Raw genomic sequence first — 21,806 nt, 5'->3', positions numbered from 1 at the left:
GTGGTGGTACTTAGTTAATCTATCTTGACTAGAAGCGACCATTGGTAAACGATTTATTTGCAGACTACAAGGCTGATAGCGACGAAGCTACCACGGTGAAAACTGAGACCACGGAAGATAAGTTGGTCTTGAGGAGCAAGTTGCGGGAGAAGTGAGTAAAGCTGTTGATATGAGTATTTATGAACTGAATCAATTACTTTGCGCATCCGCGACCTTATAAAGCGTATACTTTTACTTTTTTTTTTATTCGACTGGATGGAAAACGAGCAAGTGGGTCTCCTGATGGTAAGAGATCACCACCGCCCATAAACATCTGCAGCACCAGGGGTATTGCAGATGGGTTTGTCAACCAAGAGGCCTGAGATGGGATACCTCAAGTGCCAGTAATTTCACCGGCTGTCTTGCTCTCCACGCCGAAACAACAGTGCAAGCACTGCTGTTTCACGGCAGGATTAGCGAGCAAGATAGTGGTAGCAATCCGGGCGGACCTTGCACATGGTCCTACCACCTGCAACATACTTTTACTTGGCCGAATATCACTTGCCATACCAACGTTTGCCATAAAATATATAGAACCGTGCTGTTTTCAGGATTTTTTAAATGTCATCTTATATAATGCAGTAGGTTAGGTTAGTTTAATATCAACTCTGAAGAAATACTATTTCAGAAATAAATTACTTTAGGCAAATTAAAATTATGGAAAACGATACATTATGGCATATGAAATTCGGGCAAACGATAGAGAATCCTTATAAAGAGCTTATACCTAAAGATCACGGGTGAGCAAAGTAATTTTTTCAGTTCATTGATATGGACCTCCGCAAATTAACGCCTGATTTTCATTTTAAAGTAACCCCGTTTTAAGTACATAAGTTGTACTTACTTCGGATGTCCTAGAAACATGAAATTTGGTATGAAGGTAGCATAGCACACCATACTCTTATTTTATGTCTGTCCGTTTATGTCAATAAACCATCTAAAATGACTCCACACTGTGCTTACATTTTGCTTAGGAGAGGGACTCTGTTAACACGGAACCCTCAGTATGCGAGTGTATCCCTTTGTACAGTCGAGTTCATAAACTTGTAGGTACTTGTCATATCAGCCATCTGTCACTTTCCGTTTCAGTTTTAAGTTTCAACCGGACAGCAACAACCAGAAGGAGATAGAACGGTTCCGCACCTCCGTCGATGAAATCAGCTGCGATAAGTCCGTCACCAAGAAACTAGACCAGTCTACGAAGGTACAGTCAGCAACAAAGATATGAATACAGCCAGTGACAAAAATATGTATCAGGACTTTATTGCCTGAACATTAAAGTCGTGTATACATATTTTTGGCACTTTGGCTGTATCCATATCTTTGTTGCTGACTGTAATAAAATTTTATTAATAAGTACAAGGTTTTAATTAAATAACTGAAAACCTAAAGTAGTTTGTTCAGCATCGATCAATGAGGGCTAAAAGACATGCGAAATATCGCTAGATGGCGTTAGTATCGTGAGCTTTTTTTGACGTTACGGTCTTGCTTGCAATGAGGGCTATCGCGTATGAATTCGCCACTAGAGGCGCTAGTGTAGCGTGAGGTCTCCGAAATGTCAAATCTCATGGTTTTTGAGTGAGCTACGCTAGCTTTATTTAAAATTAGAATAATTGTGTGAATATTTGTAATATCTGAAATTAATTATGTCAAATATGCGTTCCGAGGCAATGAATGTCTGTGTTTTGAGACAGTTTTGTCTTTCGGAAACCTTTGTTCTCCCTTTTTCCGAACAAAACGGGGACTATGCAACACTGTGGCATGCTCGACATTTTTATGGTACGGTTTTTAAGGTGTATTAAATATGATTTAATCTAAACTTTGTTTTCACGCCCGTAATAACAGACTTTGAAAGCCATACTTAAAAACCTCACGCAACAGTGCGCCATCTAGTGAGACAAAAAACGATAGCCCTCATTGGCTCATTTAGTTATTAACCAATCACAAGCAAACGTCGAACGGACCACACAACACTAGCGCCATCTAGCGATATTTCGCCTCTGTGAAAACCCTCATTGGCTCCTCATTTAGTTATTAGCTAATTGGCCTTTACAAGACTAGACCATATTTCGCCTGTCTTTTAGCCCTCAGAAATTGGTTTTTGGATTCTTTTTGTATTTTTTATTTCAACTCCAAATTTTGTTACTTTTACGGTCATCCCGTAAAATTATCCCAAAATACGGGATAGTTCCAATGGAGTGCTGAAACTTGAAAGTTTCTCGATGAGGGCTAAAGCATAGATGTCGTTAGTGTCGCGGTCGCGGCTTAAGTGACTAAATAAGAAACAAACAAGCTGAGATATGTGGTGCATAAGAGAAATTTGTGTCCGTACTCCTGTCCAGTGGTGGTGTAGCGGTATAGCACGCAGCACGGAATGCTGAGGACCTGGGTTGCCCCAGTGCTGGTCTCTTTTTCTAGTTTATCTGTGCATCTATATTTCAGTTTGTATTTTTTATAAGTTGTTTAATCGTTTTGGTTTTTTTTCAGCCCGGCGCTGCGGCTGCTAGCTTCGTGAATTTGCTGCTTATGGGTTTTTGTGTATTCACGCTATTTTGTTATTAAAAAGACTTCTGTTTGAGACTAAATTTGCCAGTTTTTTAAACTAAATAAGAAATTTGTAGTATATATTGCTTGAATAAAGTTTTAAGTTCCAATTATAGTTTTTTCAATCATCGAGTGGGCTCTAGCCATGCTGCCCGATATTAGATTCAAAGACTTGATATGAGGTGCGGCCACATGCAAATCGCTCGACGTTCGTTTCCAGTGTCACGTGCCATCTGGTCACGTGACATAATCGCGATAAATCTGAAAATGTTGAGCTTTATCGCTGGAAAAAAAACCTTCAATTTCGGCTAAAACACTTTTTAGGGTTCCGGAGCCAAAATGGCAAAAACGGAACCCTTATAGTTTCGCCATGTCTGTCTGTCCGTCCGCGGCTTTGCTCAGAGACTATCAATGCTAGAATGCTGTAATTTTGCACGGATATAGAAGTAAACTATGCCGACAAAATGGTACAGTTAAAAATTAAAAAAAAATTTTTTTTAGGGTACCTCCCATAGACGTAAAGTGCGGGTGATTTTTTTTTTCTCATCCAACCCTATTGTGTGGGGTATCGTTGGATAGGTCTTTTAAAACCATAACGGGCTTTTCGATTCAGTGATTTGTTTGCGAAATATTCAACTTTAAAGTGCAAATTTTCTTTAAAATCGAGCGTCCCGTCCCCCCCCCTCTAAAATCTAAACCGGTGGGTGGAAAAAATTTAAAAAATTCAGGATGGTAGTAAGTATATCAAACTTTCAAGGAAAACTATAACGGCTAAGTTTGCTTGAGAATTTTTTGTAGTTTATGAGTAAATAGCAGCCTAAGGTATAAAATATGCCTAAACTTGGAAGGTTCCGTATAAAATACGAAATCCTTGGAAAAATATTACTAAATTTTTTCGTAATGGCTACGGAACCCTATTTTTGGGCGTGTCCGACACGCTCTAGGCCGGTTTTTTTTTTTTTGATAGCATATAATGTGTCCCACTGCAAATGTCAGACTCGGGTGCGGCCACATGCAGTCGCTCGTCGCTCGATTGCAGCGATAGATTTGGTCACGTGACCCCATTTTGAATGTGGCCTCCATGGCAAAAATATTGAGACGATACGAAAATTAATCTACTTAATTGCAATTAAAACTAATCACTAAATTAAATAAATGCGTACGCAATCTTTGCCATTACTTTCAATTTTACTGAGTAAGATTATTTTTCAGTAATTAACTTTGAACATGAAACTTCTGTGAGACTCGCTCATATTTAATGAAATAAAACCGAATAAGTCACGTCTTAAATCGAGTTTAACTCGACATGTTTCGGGCTAATTCTAAGTTCATCATAGTTTTTTTTTAATACCACGTCGGTGGCAAACAGGCGTGCGGCCCGCCTGATGTTAAGCAATAAAATAATATTGTCATAATTATTAACTTTTATTTTGTATGAAATCTTATTTAATGTGTTTTGTGGCAATAAATGGTTTTTTCTTTCTTTTATTTTCTTTCAATTACCGCCGCCTAGGAACGCTTGCAACACCCGAAGTATCACTCGCGCGTTGCCGACCCTGCAATTAATTTAGGAATTCTAGGAGCACGCATCTGGCTCTATAGAACGAAGTGCAAAATTCGAACTGCGTATCTTGCCGTCCCGTTGACGCTTATATTATTTAATACGAGAGTGAGAGAGACGGTACGATACGAACTTCGAATTTCGTAGTAGCCCCCCTGTTCTTACAAAGAGAAAAGTGCGTGAAGTCATTGAGTTAAGTACAATACAATACAATACAAATATTCTTTATTGCACACCATAAGCAGTACAAGAAACTTATGATATAAACACTCAGATTCAGGGTAGACAATAGGCGGTCTTATCGCTTAAAAGCGATCTCTCCCAGACAACCATTTGGGTACAAGAAATTATGTGTTACAAAAATAGGTGGCGGAAACAGAAACAGAAAATAAAAACAAAAAATCAGTAATATTAAAATAAACGCAAATGATACAACTATATATGAATACATACATACATGCAATACTTATACAATACATAAACTACTAACATAAAATAGCAATGTAAATTAGCAATAAGGCCGTACTAATGGGAGAAAAAGGATAAGAAATTAGGAAATAAAATAGATAAACACAGAAAGACTGAGGTCAGAGCTAGGAAGGCAGTGTCAAGAAGTGAGCCTTGACGAGATTTTTGAAAATAGGAAGAGATTTAGCTTTCCTACGTCTTCCGAAGTTTTCCGACGTCTGACAAAATCCTATTTTTATTTTCTCAGCATTATCAATGAGGGAAAGCCACCTTGTCTACTTTATCCACACTAACTATGTCTGATAGGTACTCAAGATCTCGGCGTATGATTCAGTTAGTCATACATATATAGATACCTACTAGATCCGTATAAGCATCGCAAACAATCGTTTGCATGAATGCATGAATCATTACTTTATTACAATATTATCTTTTCAATCACACCTTTATCAATAGATAAAGACTGTGTTATTTTCACTGTATTTAAAATTTAAATTTTATTGATTCTGACGTCATTTTTTTTTAATCGACTGGATGGTAAACGAGCAAGTGGGTCTCCTGATGGTAAGAGATCACCACCGCCCACAAACATCTGCAACACCAGGGGTATTGCAGACGCGTTGCCAACCTAGAGGCCTAAGATGGGATACCTCACGTGCCAGTAATTTCACCGGCTGTCTCACTCTCCACGCCGGAACACAACAGTGCAAGCACTACTGCTTCACGGCAGGATTAGCGAGCAAGATGTTGGTAGCAATCCGGGCGGACCTCGCACAAGGTCCTACCACCTGCAAACCTGTCATTTGCGGCAGTCCAAAGAATTTTAAATTATTAGACGATAGCCAAGTGTTCGTCATGCCAATCCATGCCCACACACGGTTATGTAGTTCTAACTGATCCAATTGGCAGCGTCATGCCGATTGGACGAAAGAAAGATGGTGTATGGCCACCATTAGAACCTGACTATGTAGCTTCAGGTTCTGGGTCGATCCCCGTCGGGGCAGATATTTGTATGAAATCCTACTAATCATCATCCCAGCCTATATACGTCCTACTGCAGGGCACAGGCCTCCCCTCGGAACGAGAGGGCTTGGGCAGTAGTTCCCACGCGGGCCCATTGCGGATTGGGAACTTCACACACACCATTGAATTGCTTCCGTAAACTGCTTCAACTTTGCCCTCTGGCCCCAACATTGCCTGATTCGATTTAGAGTCGATAACTAGCACCCTTCTAGGTTTTTAAACTTTTATCCCCCCGTAATAATAATTCCCGTGTAGATAAAAGTTGAAAACCTATGAGAGTGCTAAGTTATCGACTCTAAATCGAATAAGGCAATGTTGGGGCCAGAGGGCAAAGTTGAAGCAGTTTACGGTTCGCAGATTTGTGCAGGTTTCCTCACGATGTTTTCCTTCACCGTAAAGCTCGTGGTAAATTTCAAATGTAATTCCGCACATGAATTTCGAAAAACTCAGAGGTGCGAGCCGGGGTTTGAACCCACGATCCTCTGCTTGAGAGCCCATAGGTCAAACCACTTGGCCACCACGGCGAAATCCTACTAATCCTAGGAACTAACTAGGGCGTAGGTACCTATACTAGGCATATTATAAATGCGAATCAAAAGCAGCTATCGAATACATACCTGGCAAAGGATATATTTAAAGCTAGTAGAATTTTCAATAATTACAATGGATATTGTAACTTATAACTAATACAATAAGGTTGAATTTCCAAGGCAATGCATGTGGTCGATAAATCGCCTCTATCTTTTTAAGGGTTAATGGACTATCTACTAGGGGTGGAGCGTCAATATATGGAGAAAAAAAGAGTTGTTTAATCAGTCTCCAATACCTCTAAAAACTTGCATATGGACTAATAGTTTCTTGTATAAATATTTTATATAATTTTTCGACGTGTTTTAGCCCTTTACCTCACCTCAAAGATTTGATTTTTGAGTAATCCATACTTCTATACTAATATTAAGTATAAATGCGAAAGTGTGTGTGTTGGTATGTTTGTCCGTCTTTCACGTCGAAACGGAGCGACGGATCGACGTGATTTTTGGCATAGAGATAGTTTATGGGCCAGAGAGTGACACAGGCTACTTTTTATCCCGGAAAAATGCACAGTTCCCGAGGGAACAGCGCGCGATAACCGAATTCCACGTGGACGAAATCGCTTGCAAAAGCAAGTAATACGATTAATAACTACTTGCAAAATTAGATTCGATCCAACAACATTTTACAACGCTTGCAAAAAGAATGCAACCAACATTTGCAGCCGCTAACGTCTATTTTTTTTAATCGAATCCAAAATCAACAGTTAATCAGCCCGTTTATCTCCAAGATAAGACATCAATGAATCACTGATAAAACCATTACATGTAAGTTTGTGTTTATTAAACAGCAGACGTCCGCTAAGTTCGCTTGTGTAAGGTTTGAAGCGTTTGTGCTAGAATTATTTAATTATTTATTTATTGTTAATTATTAATTATACAAGATGGATCACCCGGCTTTTGCTGAGGCGGGCGCGGCCGCCGGTATTGAAATATGGACCATAGACGTAAGTTCCACGCAACATAATATTATAATGTACGATGTATTTCCATCGGAAAAAGTCGGATATAAATCGGAATGCGACGGCAGCCGAAGTGTCAACCAATATTGTATGACCAGATGGCCTAGTGGTTAGAGAACCTGACTACAAAGCTTGAGGTCCCTGGTTCGATTCCCCTGTCGGGGCAGATATTTGTATGAAAAATACGAATGTCTGTTCTCGGGTCTTGGGTGTTTAATATGTATTTAAGTATGTATCTATCTATATAATTATATTTATCCGTTGCTTAGTACCCATAACACAAGCTTTTTGCTAAGCTTACTTTGGGACTAGGTCAATTGGTGTGAATTGTCCCGTGATATTTATTTATTTATTAAAAGAGTGACATTTTCATATTAATTAATATGAAACTTTGGCACTTTAATTAATATGGTACAGAGGGAGCACGATAGATACGAACTTTTCCCATAACATACGATGGAAAATATGTATGCACTACATCTGTACTTTCAATTCAACAATAATATGGTATTTTTTGTGTATCATGTTGTTCTATAATTTTATTTCAGAAATTTGAACCAGTGCCCATAGAAACGAAAATGTATGGAAAATTCTATAATGGCGACAGCTATATCGTTCTAAAGGTAAATACATAAATCGAATTATTACTTATAGATTGTTTTTCATATTTTATTTATTATAAGAATAAGAATATTCACACAGAAGCAACTGTTTGCGAAATCGCGAAGCGGTCCCAGCTCAGCATAGTGTTGTCTCTCTCTCTCTCTCACTCTATAGCTTTGATGCGACACAACACAAGCCGTCACAACACACTGCATCAGATAAATCTGCACGCAACCATATAAAATGTATGAAACCAATATCATTTTAAAAAAGCGTTACCGGCTTTAAAAAATGACAGGATAGTTTTTATAATAAACGAATTGTACGCGGACGGAGTCGCGGGCAACAGCTAGCGTCGAATTGTCGAAGTCTAAAGAACCATCGCTAGAAACACTGCTTTCAAATAAAAAAAACCGCATTCAAATCGGTTCACCCGTTTAAGAGCTACGGTGCCACAGACAGACACACTAGCGGTCAAACTTACACCCCTCTTTTTGCGTTGGGGGTTAAAAACTAGTTTGAATGTAGGTTTAACTGTTCCCCAGACCACAGGCGATGACACGACTTCTCTGTCATACGACGCACACTTCTGGCTCGGCAGCAAGACGACCCAGGACAAGAAGGGCTCTGCAGCCATATGGACGGTGACGCTGGATGACATGTTGGGCGGCCGGGCTGTCCATCACAGAGAAGTCCAGGGACATGAGACTTCACAGTTCCTCGGGTATTTCCAACCTGGTAAGCATCTTTTTAAGGTTGTACCTTGTTTTGCCTAACAACTTTTTGCCTAATTTTAGATAAACTAATATTACTTTACCTAATGTTTTATTTTACATGATTTTCATTTAAGTGAAAGTCATTTTGTATTATTTTCATGATTTTGTATTATTTTGATTTTCATTTAAGTGAAAGTCGTTTTTCGCCTAATTTGAAATGACCTATTTTTCATTTTGTGTAAACTTATTTCATATAATGTTTGACTGACATAATTAGGTATATTTAGTCTAACACACATGTCACATAATTTCATTTTGTATAAACAAATTACGTATAACGTTTGACTGACTTAATTATGTTTTGTCTAAAATACAAGTCGCGTAATTTCATTTTGTATAACTTATTTCGTATTATGTTTGACTGACAATTATATTTTGTCTAACACATGTTGCATAATTTTATTTATTCTAATCATGGTTAATCCGAATACATTCCGTTAACGTTAGTTTAAAAAAGTTTAGTAAAACAAAGTGGGTTCTGGCGCTGAACCACTGGACAGGAGTCTAGACACAAATTTCTCCCATACACCACACATTTCAGCCTGCTTTTTTCCTAGTCTATATGCGTATGCTGATGATGTGGGTTCGATTCCCGGCGCTGGTCTCTTTTTCTGTTTTTTTTTTCTGTGCATCCATGTTTCGGTTTGTATTTTCGTTGGATTTCATGACCGTAAAAGTAACAAATTTGGAGTTGAAATAAAAAATACAAAAATACTCCAAAAACCAATCTTAATAGAAAGAGTTACAAAGGCGAACTAATCCTTTATAGGGATTCCAGTTAAACTTTGAACCATTGAAAGGACATAACTGGTTTAACTTTAACTTTCCAGCCATCAGGTACCTGGAGGGTGGTAACGAATCTGGCTTCAACGAGGTGGAGACCAATGCTGGTGCTGACAAGAGGCTGCTGCGACTGTCCGGCTGCGACAACATGAGGATTGAGGAGGTGAGACACCAGCACCGGGCTTAGAGGTCTGGAGGGTTCTCTATTGGATGGCATAAAATTATTTGTAATATTATTGTTACGCATAATTGCTTTTGGCCGAATTTTATCTATATTCATATATTAAATCCTCTATCATGTATTCCGCGAACCATTGAGAATGACCTGCATTAACGAGAACTAGTTAGGTCCCACGAGCTGCGCCCGCGACGACCTCCCCCCGTGCTGTAATGATGTATGAAATCTCATTACGATACAGCCGTGTTCATAATAGTAACCAATGTCGTAATGCTGGTCATTACCTATGGTTTTTGAACGCATAATTGAGGATTTACTATATGGGGGTAGATAAAAACCATTACCGTAAACTGCTTCAACTTTGCCTTCTGGCCCCAACATTGCCTGATTTGATTTAGAGTCGATAACTTAGCACTCTTATAGGTTTTAAACTTTTATCTACACGGGAATTATTATTACGGGGGGATAAAAGTTTAAAAACCTAGAAGGGTGCTAGTTATCGACTCTAAATTGAATCAGGCAATGTTGGGGCCAGAGGGCAAAGTTGAAGCAGTTCACGGTACGTACTCAAATACCTAAAAGTATAAAGTTTACAGCCCATATTTGAATTATTTAAACCTTATATCAGAGAAATTGCTATCATATCTCCGAACAAAGGACCAATTTGGTTTATCGTTGATGATCTCAGGCATTTTATCGAATTGTATGATGTTTTGTTGCGATAATAATAGGTTTGCGGCAACAAATTAATATATTTATTTTTGTTAGCATTAAAAATCGGCCAGGAGTTACTAGTAGGTATGGTGTTAAAAACAAACAGACTTACAAATTTTCGCATTTATAATAATAGTGAGACTATAGTTATATAATCCTCCACGGCGACCCTGACTATTTTTTTTTATTTGACTGTATGGCAAACGCGCAAATAGGTCTCCTGATGGTAAGAGATCACCACCGCCCATAAACATCTGCAACACCAGGGGTATTGCAGACGCGTTGCCAACCTAGAGGCTAAGATGGGATACCTCACGTGCCAGTAATTTCACCGGCTGTCTTACTCTTCACGCCGAAACAACAGTGCAAGCACTGCTGCTTCACGGCAGGATTAGCGAGCAAGATGGTGGTAGCAATCGGGCGGACCTTGCACAAGGTCCTACCACCTGCAAATAAAAAATATATCCATTTTATAAAATTTTGCAATAACAATTATAATAACAAAGAAAAACACTTATTTTCTAGCGTGCTTTCTAATATGGCTCGCTAGACCGAACTTAGTCTTGAAAACTCTATCGCAGGGTGCACAATAGAGTTGGCCTTGTGAATTGTATGTATAAGTATAGGAGGGCTTGGGTCTGTCTTTTAAAATTTGGCGTTTGAGATGGAGTGCTGTCTAGTGAGACTATAGATAGATATAAGATATCGTGAGAGTTGCGGGAACCGGTGGACGCAAGTGGCGAGTTGTCGTTCATTGTGGCGTTCTAAGGGGGAGGCCTTTGTTCAGCAGTGGACGTCTACCGGCTCATGATCATTATTATTATTATTTATTTCAAAAAAACTCACACAGCAGCAAGAGCATAACAGTAAAACACTAACCCCCTTATTCATAAACGACAATCAAACCTATTTTAGTTAAAATGCCGCTAAAATTCGTTTGTCCTTATCTGTCACTTCGACATTTGTATTTGTTAGAAAGGGACAAAGCATTTGTTAGTTAACATAGGCTTGTTAAGTTTTATGAATAAGGGGGTAAGACACTGCGCAACACAACACGGAAGAGAAAGAAATTTGACAAATCCATCAAAACAACAATACATAATTTTCCCACACATGACATGATGATTATAATTTGACGACCGGTGGCCAAGTGGTTAGAGAACCTGACTACGAATAGGTAATATATATGTTGTTGTTGTTGTTGTTGTAACTCATTATTGTACATAACACATATGAAAATTACAATTAACAAGAAAAAGAGATGTACAAAGGCGAACTTATCCCTTAAAGGGATCTCTTAACCTTTGAACGATTGAAAGGACGACAGAAACAAGAGTAGACACTACAATGGAAAGATAAAAGGATCAAAAAATTTAAATTAACCTAAACAATACATCAAAAATAAATAAATAAATACCTACACATACATATATGGGTACACACTAATACAAAACAATAAATAAACAATAAACTAATACATATCAATATCAATAGACTACATATAAACTACATAGGTACATGTAAAAAACATATATACGCATACACAAAAAAAACAGAGAACACGTAACATCTTTCAAACGGAACTAACTATCAAGCCAGTACGCCCTCAAGCGAATGTGTTCTCGGGTCTTGGATTTTTAACATTTATTTAAGTAACTATATATGTATTTATCTATATAAGTATGTTTATCCGATGCCTAGTATCCATAGTAACAAGCTTTGCTTAGTTTGGGACTAAGTCAATTGGTGTCAAGTGTCCCATGATAATATATAATTATGATGATGAGATAGAATAGACGTTGCTTTGGATCGAGCTATGGGAATTGTAATTAAATCTAAGTGGTCTCCTTCCCTAGGTGCCAGCAGACTCGTCATCTCTCACCAAAGACCAGTGCTTCATCCTGGAGAATGAGCACGACATATTCGTGCTGATGCCGGAAGGTGCGAAGGCCACGCAGCGTCGGAAGATTATCAGCGTTGCCAACAGCCTTCGAGATGATTACCATAATGGACGCGCTACCATTGAGATCATTGGTAAGGACCAGAAATTGATGACCGGATGGCTAAGTTGTTAGTGACCCTGACTACGAAGCTAGCGGTTGCGGGTTCAATTCCCGTGACGGGCAAATATTTGTATGATGAATACATATGTTTGTACTTGAGTCTTGGATGTTTGTATGTATTTAAATATATATTTATCTATCTATATGTATATGTACGTCTATCTGTTGTGTAGGACCCATAGTATGTACAAGCAGATTTGCTTACTTTGGGGCTAGGTAGATTGGTGTGGTTGGTCCTAAGATAAGTACCTATTATGATTATGATTATTATAATTTATTGAATCAGCATATAGAAAAAATTATAGATGACTGGTATAGTTCACTAAATCCATACTTAATATTATAAAAGCGAAAGTGTGTTTGTCCGTCTTTCACGCCGTAACGGAGCGACGAATCGACGTGATTTTTGGCATAGAGATAGTTAATGGGCCCGAGATACATAGGCTACTTTTTATCCCGGAAAAATGCACAGTTCCCGAGGGAACAGCGCGCGATAACCGAATACCACGCGGGCGGAGCCGCGGGCAAAAGCTAGTTTATATATAAATATCCCATATATGAGACTTATAGTCATTTTTCGAAACGGGCGCGAGTGGCACTTTTATGGGGCAGCAAATTCCATAATATAATAATATATTAATACTGAAAATAATAATGGCTGAAACTGCCAAAGCAGGAAAATCCTTTAGGCGTGCCAGGACAGATTCGTATTAAATCAGTTGAGCTTTAGGCCAGAATCTGAGTAAGTACGACTCTAATGCTGCCAGTTTCTATTTAATTCGGATTCGAGTAGGTTCGATTATGAGTAGGGCATTTTTTAAGTTAGCCAAGTTCCTATCTCGGTGCCGAATTTGATTTTGTACCTTTCGGCGTCGACAACCTTGGTCCGTGGGGCCCTGGCGCTCTGAGTCTCTTCAAAGATCTATCAAAGAGACTCTGATAGCTAGTGGTGGACTGTATGGAAAGTAATGGGAAGATTGATGGAAACACGGGTTAAATGATAGGTTATTTAATAGGATTAAAGGACAATATTATGTATTGAAACCGACAGATCGGGCAAACAAATCACAACTGACAATGAACGTAAAAACATATTAAAAAAGCAAGTGTCAAAAAGTATAGTTATAAAAAAGGTCATACCGCAGCCAGTCGCCAACAGACTCAGAGATACCACAGGAGACCGAAGAGCTGGCAGTTTCCTCGCTCAACGCATCAGTCTTGCGATCCAGCGGGGAAATGCTGCCGGCATCTTTGGTAAATGCCGCAGGGTCCATTTTTAAATTTATTATAGTTTTAGCTTATTTAATTTTATTGTACCTAATATACCTTTTTTTTAGTTGGACCTGTATTGTTCTGGAAATAAAAGATATTCAACTTAATAATAATATGATGATGTGATGACTGTGCTTGCCGAAAAGTTTTTCGGAATTAGGTATTATATAGTTTCTTAAAATTAAATACCTGAATAATAGGGCAGCCGAATTTTCTTCCGCTGCGGGCTGCTGATACCCACTACGCCACTGGCTGGGATCCTGTATCCACCGTTATGATGTCTAAACTTTATTTATTATAAATTTGCAGATGAATTCTCGTCTGATGAGGATGTGGCACTGTTCTTCGAGACCCTTGGATCCGGATCCCGGGAGGATATCGCTGATGACTCTGCTTCTGAGGTGAGTTGGTGCTCACCAGTTCTAGCTCATAAAGAAAAAAGAAAGTATAAACACATTGGAACATAGAAACCGGCAAGTGCGTGTCGGACTTCTGCATGAAGGGTTCCGTACCATTATCTGTATAACATTAGATTTTTCACACACACACACACACACAACACAAACATCACGCCTGTATTCCCAAATGGGGTAAGCAGAGCACACGAAACGTTACCGCTTCGGAGCCACTTTTAGCAATTTTAGGTTTTAAGTTTGACAAAAACGTTACAATAGTGACAGGTTGCTAGCCTGTCGCCTACGGTATACCTTAACTTAACCTATATCCTTTGTTGCCTCTTACGACATCCTCGGAAGAAATGGAGAGCATAGATGAGAGTGTGTATACTGATGGAGAGGTGTATTATTCTAACCCGACACCACACGGGTAAATTTTTACCCGATAAAAACGGGGGTAGATTTTGTCAGTATATTAATAAACACTTTGTATAACTTACACGGCATGTTAAGTAATATAGTTTATACTATAAATAACCTCTTTTACAGACATACTCGAGAGATGGCAGCGCGGTCTTCTTGTACAAGGTGCTGGCTGGAGACGAGCTGGAGGTGGTCGCTCTGAACAAGCCCTTCAAACAGAAGCACCTTACTTCTGATGTAAGCAACCTTCAACTTTCTCGCACTCACAATCTCTAAGCTAACCATGGACGGGTAGACATAGCAAACTATAAGGATTTTTTTACCGCTAAGGTGAATGAAATTAGCCACTAATGAAGGTTTTTGGACAGATGAAATATCACTATAGCATAGATAGCATTCGGAAGACCGAGAGGTCTGTTCGAGGTCACGGGATCTCAAGCTTTCTTTTTATTCGACTGTATGGCAAACGAGCAAGTGGGTCTCCTGATGGTAAGAGATCGCCACCGCCCATAGACACCTACAACACCAGGGGGATTGCAGATGCGTTGCCAACCTAGAGGCCTAAGATGGGATACCTCAAGTGCCAGTTATTTCACCGGCTGTCTTACTCTCCACGCCGAAATACAACAGTGCAACACTGCTGCTTCACGGCAGGATTATCGAGCAAGATCGTGGTAGCAATTCGGGCGGACCATGCAGTCCTACCACCTGCAACCATTCCATTGGTTCTATAACCATTGGCCTATTTGGTCGCCAAATATTAATACTATAACTTACAATTATGACAATGAAAATATAAGAACAGCTCACCCTTTCCGAGCTACGGTGATGATATCAGTGATTCCCCCCACAGAACATTTACGTCCTGGACACTCCCTGTTCTGGCGTGTTCATGTGGTTGGGCAGCGAGGTTGATGCTGACACTAAGAAGAACTACCATGACCTGGCGCAGAAGTACTTGGAGGTTAAGGGATACCCCACCTGGGTAAGTGATGAGAGCACGAACGAAAGACAGAAAGAAAAAACTGGCCAACTGCGAGTCGGAGTCGCGCACGAAGGATTCCGTACCATCTATACAACATTAGACAATAGCAAAAAAAAACATTTGTTATACGAGTATGGGACCCCCCTTAAATATTTATTTTATTCTGTTTTTATTACTTAGGTATTTTACTAATAAGGTATCTTCATCATTTTCGTTTAGGTATTTACCTAACTGACAAAATAATAAAAAAAAACGGCCATAAGCTTGTCGGGCACAGACAGAGAGAGAGAGATAGAGTCCGAACCTAGAAAAGTCAAGTAGGTAATATTTTCCTATTTTATTAATTCATATAGTTTAATGTAATCTGATGTGTGCTATGAATGTGAGCTAATCCTGACAGAGTATAGTATACTGTGTATATTTTGCATGCTACATAAAGCAGAATATGAAGGATCCAAACTATATATTGTTACAAACGCATACCATTTGTAGTGTATAGGTAAACATACTATCTATGTATAAATATATATATTATTGTGTGACGTCACATTGTCTGTCGTCTCGAGAGCCGTGCACCGCGCAGGGTGCGTGGTGGGGGCATTGCCTTACGGACCGGCGCGGAGTGAAGACGTGGTGCGCAGCTAACGAGCCGATATTATTATATGTATATATCTACACCTATATTCTACCAGGCATATAACGCATACTACATTTGGCGACGAGGTGAACTGTAAGTGTTTTTTATTATTACCAAAGAGGGAGGGTATGATAAATAAATTCCAAGTCAGTAGGAATTGTTTTGATTGAAATCGTGCCTCCTTTATAATGATCGTTTGAGTTCGATTAGCAAACTATGTTTATTAGAAGCATTACACTTAGCTAAAATTGGATTTACCCAATGCAAAATAAGTATGTACCACATTTTTGTGTTCAAAGCTAATTAAGATCATTGAGCTATTAAAAGTAATAGAAAGCAATAAAATTCTACTGAAACAGATCAAATATTTGGCCAGACTTAATATTTATTATTGACTTCCATAATTTTAATAAACGCAATGCTGCGGTAGATGTGGAAACAATAAGTGCGTTCACGATACCTAATTGTTTAACATTCTATTTAAATATTTAAGAACGTACGAGTACCTAAGTGCATACGGGGTCTACCTACTCGAGTTTATTTGTTTTGTTTTTATAATTCAAAACTCCACGAGTAGTGGAGTATTAAACTTTATTAACGTTGTATTTATGCATTGAAATAGATATTAAGCACACTATGAAAACCAATTTTAAGTAAAATAAATTCAAATAACGATATCGCAATAAATTACAACTTACCTAGCTACCTATTTATAATGGCATTGCATTAAATTGCGATATGGACATGCATTAAATTGCGGGTGATGAGAATGAACTTTTGAACCATTATTTTAACATAATTATGCATTAAATTGCGGGTTCAGATAAAAGACAGTTTTGCATTAAATTGCGAGTGGCGAGATTTGACCGTTAAGCATTTAATTGCGTGTTTTAAGGTACTGTGCATTAAATTGCGGGTTCAGATAAAAGGCAGTTTTGCATTAAATTGCGAATGGCGAGATTTGACCGTTAAGCGTTTAATTGCGTGTTTTAAGGTACTGTGCATTAAATTGCGAATATATAATATATACCTAAAAAAAAAAAAAAAAAAAAAAAAAAAAAAAAAAAAAAATGAATTTCCCAAAATAATAGTAATAGTGTGCCGTATCTCTAAATAGGCACTATCTTGTCTGCAGGTATCCACAATGGCGTTATATACGTTGGATAAATTTGAATGTGAAGGGGAAGTAGGTTCAGTAGCCACGAAATGGGAGCGTTGGAAAAGAAGCTTATATATTTATTTAGAAGCTGCGGGTATTGATACGGACGCGAAGAAAAAGGCTAGTTTACTACACTTTGGCGGCACTGAATTACAAGAAATATTTTATAACATTCCGGGCGCTAACGTATCTGACTCTGAGTTGGAAAGTGGTCAAAACGTTTTTGATGTGGCCATTAGTAAGCTAGATAATTATTTCGCTCCTAAACAGAGTAAGGTCTTTGAACGCCACGTTTTCAGACTTTTGAGGCAAGAACCTCAAGAAAAATTTGAAAAATTTTTAGTTCGATTGAGGAAACAAGCATCTAAGTGTAAATTCGACAACATAGAAGACAACATTATCGACCAAATTGCAGAAAAATGTGCATCAGATGATTTGAGAAAAAAGATCTTGAAAACCGGGGATGATATAACATTAGACAAGATAATATCGGAAGCAAATGCGTTAGAAGTGATTAATCGTCAGTTGGGTGATTTTGGAGAGAAAAATTTAAATCCCCAGGGGGTTAACAAAATTCAATCGGAACCGGATAAAAACACAGAAGAGAAGAAACGTGGAGTATGTAGTCGATGTGGTAGTTCTAAACATTTTGCGCGTGACAAAACCTGTCCAGCTCGAGGAAAAGCGTGTTTAAAATGTGGTATAGTAGGACATTTTCGAGTTCAATGCAGAACTAGAATAAACCCACAGAAAAGAAGATTAGATGGTGGTGATAAGACTGATAAAGAAACAAATGGTAATAAATGGAAGAGATTCAAAGAAACAAACAGTGTAGAAGAATTATCTGACAAACAAACTACAAAGCAGCATATTGACTATATCTTTAATGTTGGAAACGATGCGGTAGTGACATGCAAAATCGGAAAAACAAAAGTTGACATGTTGATAGATTCGGGCTGTGATCACAATCTTATTACTGACAGGACGTGGGAGAAAATCAAGGAGGATAAGGTTTTGGTAACGGACCAAAACAAATGCCCGATGAAAAAATTTGTGGCATACGGTAGTGCCACACCCTTAAAACTGTTAGGTTCATTTAAAGCGGATATTCATCTGGCTGGCAAAACGGAAATGAGTACTTTTTATGTCATTGCGGATGGCACTCGTGATTTACTTGGGAGAATCACGGCAACATCTTTGGGGGTACTTACAATTAATCTCAACATCAATCAAATTGCAACTGAAGAATTTCCCAAATTTAAAGACGTATTGGTCGAGATCCCCATTGATGAGTCCGTGAAGCCGATTTGTCAACCATGTCGGCGAATCCCAATTCCACTAGAGGAAAAAGTTAATAAAAAAATTGAAGAGCTGCTTCAGAAAGACATTATAGAAGAAGTGAGAGAACCTTCTAACTGGGTTTCACCCATCGTTCCAATTTTAAAAGATAATGGGGAAGTTCGGTTGTGTGTTGACATGCGGCAAGCGAACAACGCAATTAAGAGAGAAAACCATCCACTTCCGACCATGGATCAATTGCTGCCTAAAATAAAAGATGCCAAGTTGTTTAGTAAGCTTGATATTAAGGATGCGTTTCACCACATCGAACTTCACCCGGATTCTAGACCAATCACAACGTTCATAACAAATAAAGGGTTATTCCGCTATAAAAGAATGATGTTTGGGATCACATGTGCGCCAGAAATATTCCAAAAAACTCTCGAAAGAATATTATTAGGATGCGAGGGGGTCGTTAACTTCATCGACGACATCCTAATTTATGGCAAGGACCTGGCGGAGCATGATCAGCGATTGGAAAAAGTATTAAGTTCTCTCAAAGAGAACAAGGTGCTATTAAAGGAGGAAAAATGTGTTTATCGCGCGTCTAAGGTTCAGTTCTTGGGTCATGAACTGTCGGAACTGGGAGTAAGACCACTAGATAAATATATTTCGGCAGTAAAAGAATTTCGAGCACCAACCACTATAGCGGAACTTCAAAGTTTCCTGGGCCTGATCAATTTTGTGGGTAAATGGGTCCCTCATTTAGCCACGATTACGGAACCATTAAAATTATTGTTGAGACAAAAAACAGGACGGAACGCAGTCATAAAACCGGATTGGGGCGAAGCTCAACAGGAAGCTTTTAATAAAATAAAAGCTGCTCTGGTTGAGGTTCCCAGCTTAGGATATTACAATCCTCAAGATAAAACGGTTGTCATAGCTGACGCAAGTCCCGTTGGATTGGGAGCTGTCCTGCTACAAATTAAGGATCAAACACCCCGGATAATTGCATTCGGCAATAAAACACTGAGTGATTGCGAGCGTCGATACTGCCAAACCGAGAAGGAAGCGCTGGCTTTGGTGTGGGCAGTGGAACATTTTCACATATTCCTTTATGGCAAGGAATTCGAATTAGTGACTGACCATAAACCACTAGAGGTGATTTTTGGCCCCCAGAACGAAACCGTGCGCACGCATTGAAAGATGGGTATTAAGGTTGCAGTCCTATAAATTTAAAGTACGTTACAGCCCGGGCAAAGAAAATATTGCAGATCCGCTATCACGGCTTTGCAAATTGGCTTCAAATCCGACGACAGCTTACAAAAGTTATGTTTATAATGTTGTTGAGCAAGCGAAGCCGATAGCAATTCCATTGCAAGAAATTATAGAGCATTCACGGCAAGATCCTGAAATACAAAAAGTGAAAGAGGGACTGTATAACAACAAGTGGGACGATACCGTTAAAGGATTTAAGCTGTTCCTGAATGAATTATGTTTTTACGAAGACATATTGTTAAGGGGTACTAAAATTGTGATTCCGACAAAGCTGCGCAGTCAAGTTTTACAGGCAGCACACGAAGGCCACCCGGGAATTGTGGCAATGAAGTGCAGATTGCGCACTAAAGTCTGGTGGCCGAGGTGTGATAAAGATGCCGAAAACACCTGTAAGGCTTGCAAAGGATGCACATTAGTTTCAGCTCCAAACCCGCCCAATCCAATGAAACGGCGAGAGTTGCCGACGGAACCATGGGTTGATATAGCAATCGATTTGCTGGGTCCCTTACCGAGCAATGATTATCTGTTTGTTGTCGTCGACTATTACTCGCGATACAAAGAAATAAAAATTTGTCGGAGTATAACAAGTTCAGAAATAATTGGGCATTTAAATGATATCTTCAGTCGACTGGGAAATCCAGTATCTGTCACGGCCGACAATGGTAAACAATTTATAAGTGAAGAGTTTAAGTCGTTCTGTCAAGAACGTAACATAAAGATTTATCACACTATACCGTACTGGCCCCAACAAAACGGCGAAGTAGAACGCCAAAATCGAGATATTCTCAAACGTTTAAAAATATGTCAGGTTGACAAGAAAAATTGGAAGGAAGGTCTCCGCGAATACCTGGTTATGTACAATGGCACGCCGCATAGTGTTACTGGGAAAACACCAGCAGAATTGTTTTTCCGTCGACAGTTTCGAGACAAGCTGCCAATGATACAGGACTTGACATTTAATCCGGAAGATTCTGAAATTAGAGATAAGGACAAGGAGATGAAAGAAAAGGGGAAGGAGTACGCTGATAAACGGAGACATGCTACGGAGTGTGATCTAAATATTGGAGAAAAGGTTTATTTAAAGACTACACATAAAAATAATAAGCTGAGTCTAAACTTTGAGCCAACTCCCCACACTGTTGAGTCCAACAATAATGGTGATGTAGGACTTAAAAATGACGAAACAGGCCAACGCCTCAGGCGCAATATCGTGCACCTCAAGAAGATTGAGGGTCAGTGGCAGATACTAGACGATGAAAAGTCGGCCAAGGTTGACGAACAGTTGGACGAAAAACTTGATTAGTTACAAGAAGTTTATTTGATTAATACGGTATAACCTATAATAACAGATCAAAATGATACATCATGCAAATTTATAATCAGTAAAAAATCACATAAATTAATAATAAAGTAGATACGAAATAAAAGTTTTATTTTATTGTATAGTCATAATCTAAATTAACAAGGGAGGGATGTAGTGTATAGGTAAACATACTATCTATGTATAAATATATATATTATTGTGTGACGTCACATTGTCTGTCGTCTCGAGAGCCGTGCACCGCGCAGGGTGCGTGGTGGGGGCATTGCCTTACGGACCGGCGCGGAGTGAAGACGTGGTGCGCAGCTAACGAGCCGATATTATTATATGTATATATCTACACCTATATTCTACCAGGCATATAACGCATACTACACTTATAAATGTGCACCTTATTGTCAGTGTTAGAGAGGCATGTAAAGATACACTTTTGGAAAGATGTTCGTCAACTAGAGGGTACTTCTACTTCCACATTCTCATGTTTAGCTCTATAGATCTCATATAGGACAGATTTAAGATCAGTATCGTCAGAAAGTTCTAGTAAAAATAAAAACTTCACTTTATTATATGAGATGTATTTTTTTTTCATACATAACGTATCTAATGGGATTTTTTACCAGTTTGATCTAGGCTTTATAAAAATTTGCGTTACGTTTTATGGTAACGTCACGTATTTTTTTTATGTTATTTCTATGTCACATTGGTCAAAATTCGCGGCCTTACCCACACACACACACAAACATCACGCCTGTTG

General features: G+C 38.8%; 2 protein-coding genes across 2 annotated transcripts in view; one reads left to right on the top strand and one right to left on the bottom strand.

Annotated features, from left to right (window-relative positions):
* Nucleotides 1–21,806, bottom strand: part of LOC141444852 (uncharacterized) — a 121,665-nt gene that overhangs the window by 4,419 nt on the left and 95,440 nt on the right. The window lies entirely within an intron of this gene.
* On the top strand, nt 7,014–15,379 carry LOC141444839 (gelsolin-like; the record flags this gene model as incomplete). Its single annotated transcript, XM_074110553.1, is given in 8 exon segments — nt 7,014–7,172; nt 7,736–7,810; nt 8,336–8,528; nt 9,397–9,512; nt 12,098–12,275; nt 13,886–13,977; nt 14,521–14,631; nt 15,248–15,379. Coding segments are annotated over 8 exon segments (960 nt in total), but the record flags the coding sequence as incomplete, so codon positions are not given.

Source organism: Choristoneura fumiferana, chromosome 30, assembly GCF_025370935.1.
Source record: "Choristoneura fumiferana chromosome 30, NRCan_CFum_1, whole genome shotgun sequence".
NCBI lineage: Eukaryota > Metazoa > Arthropoda > Insecta > Lepidoptera > Tortricidae > Choristoneura > Choristoneura fumiferana.
Note: the sequence above shows the minus strand (reverse complement) of the source record. Positions and strands in the feature narration are given on the sequence as shown.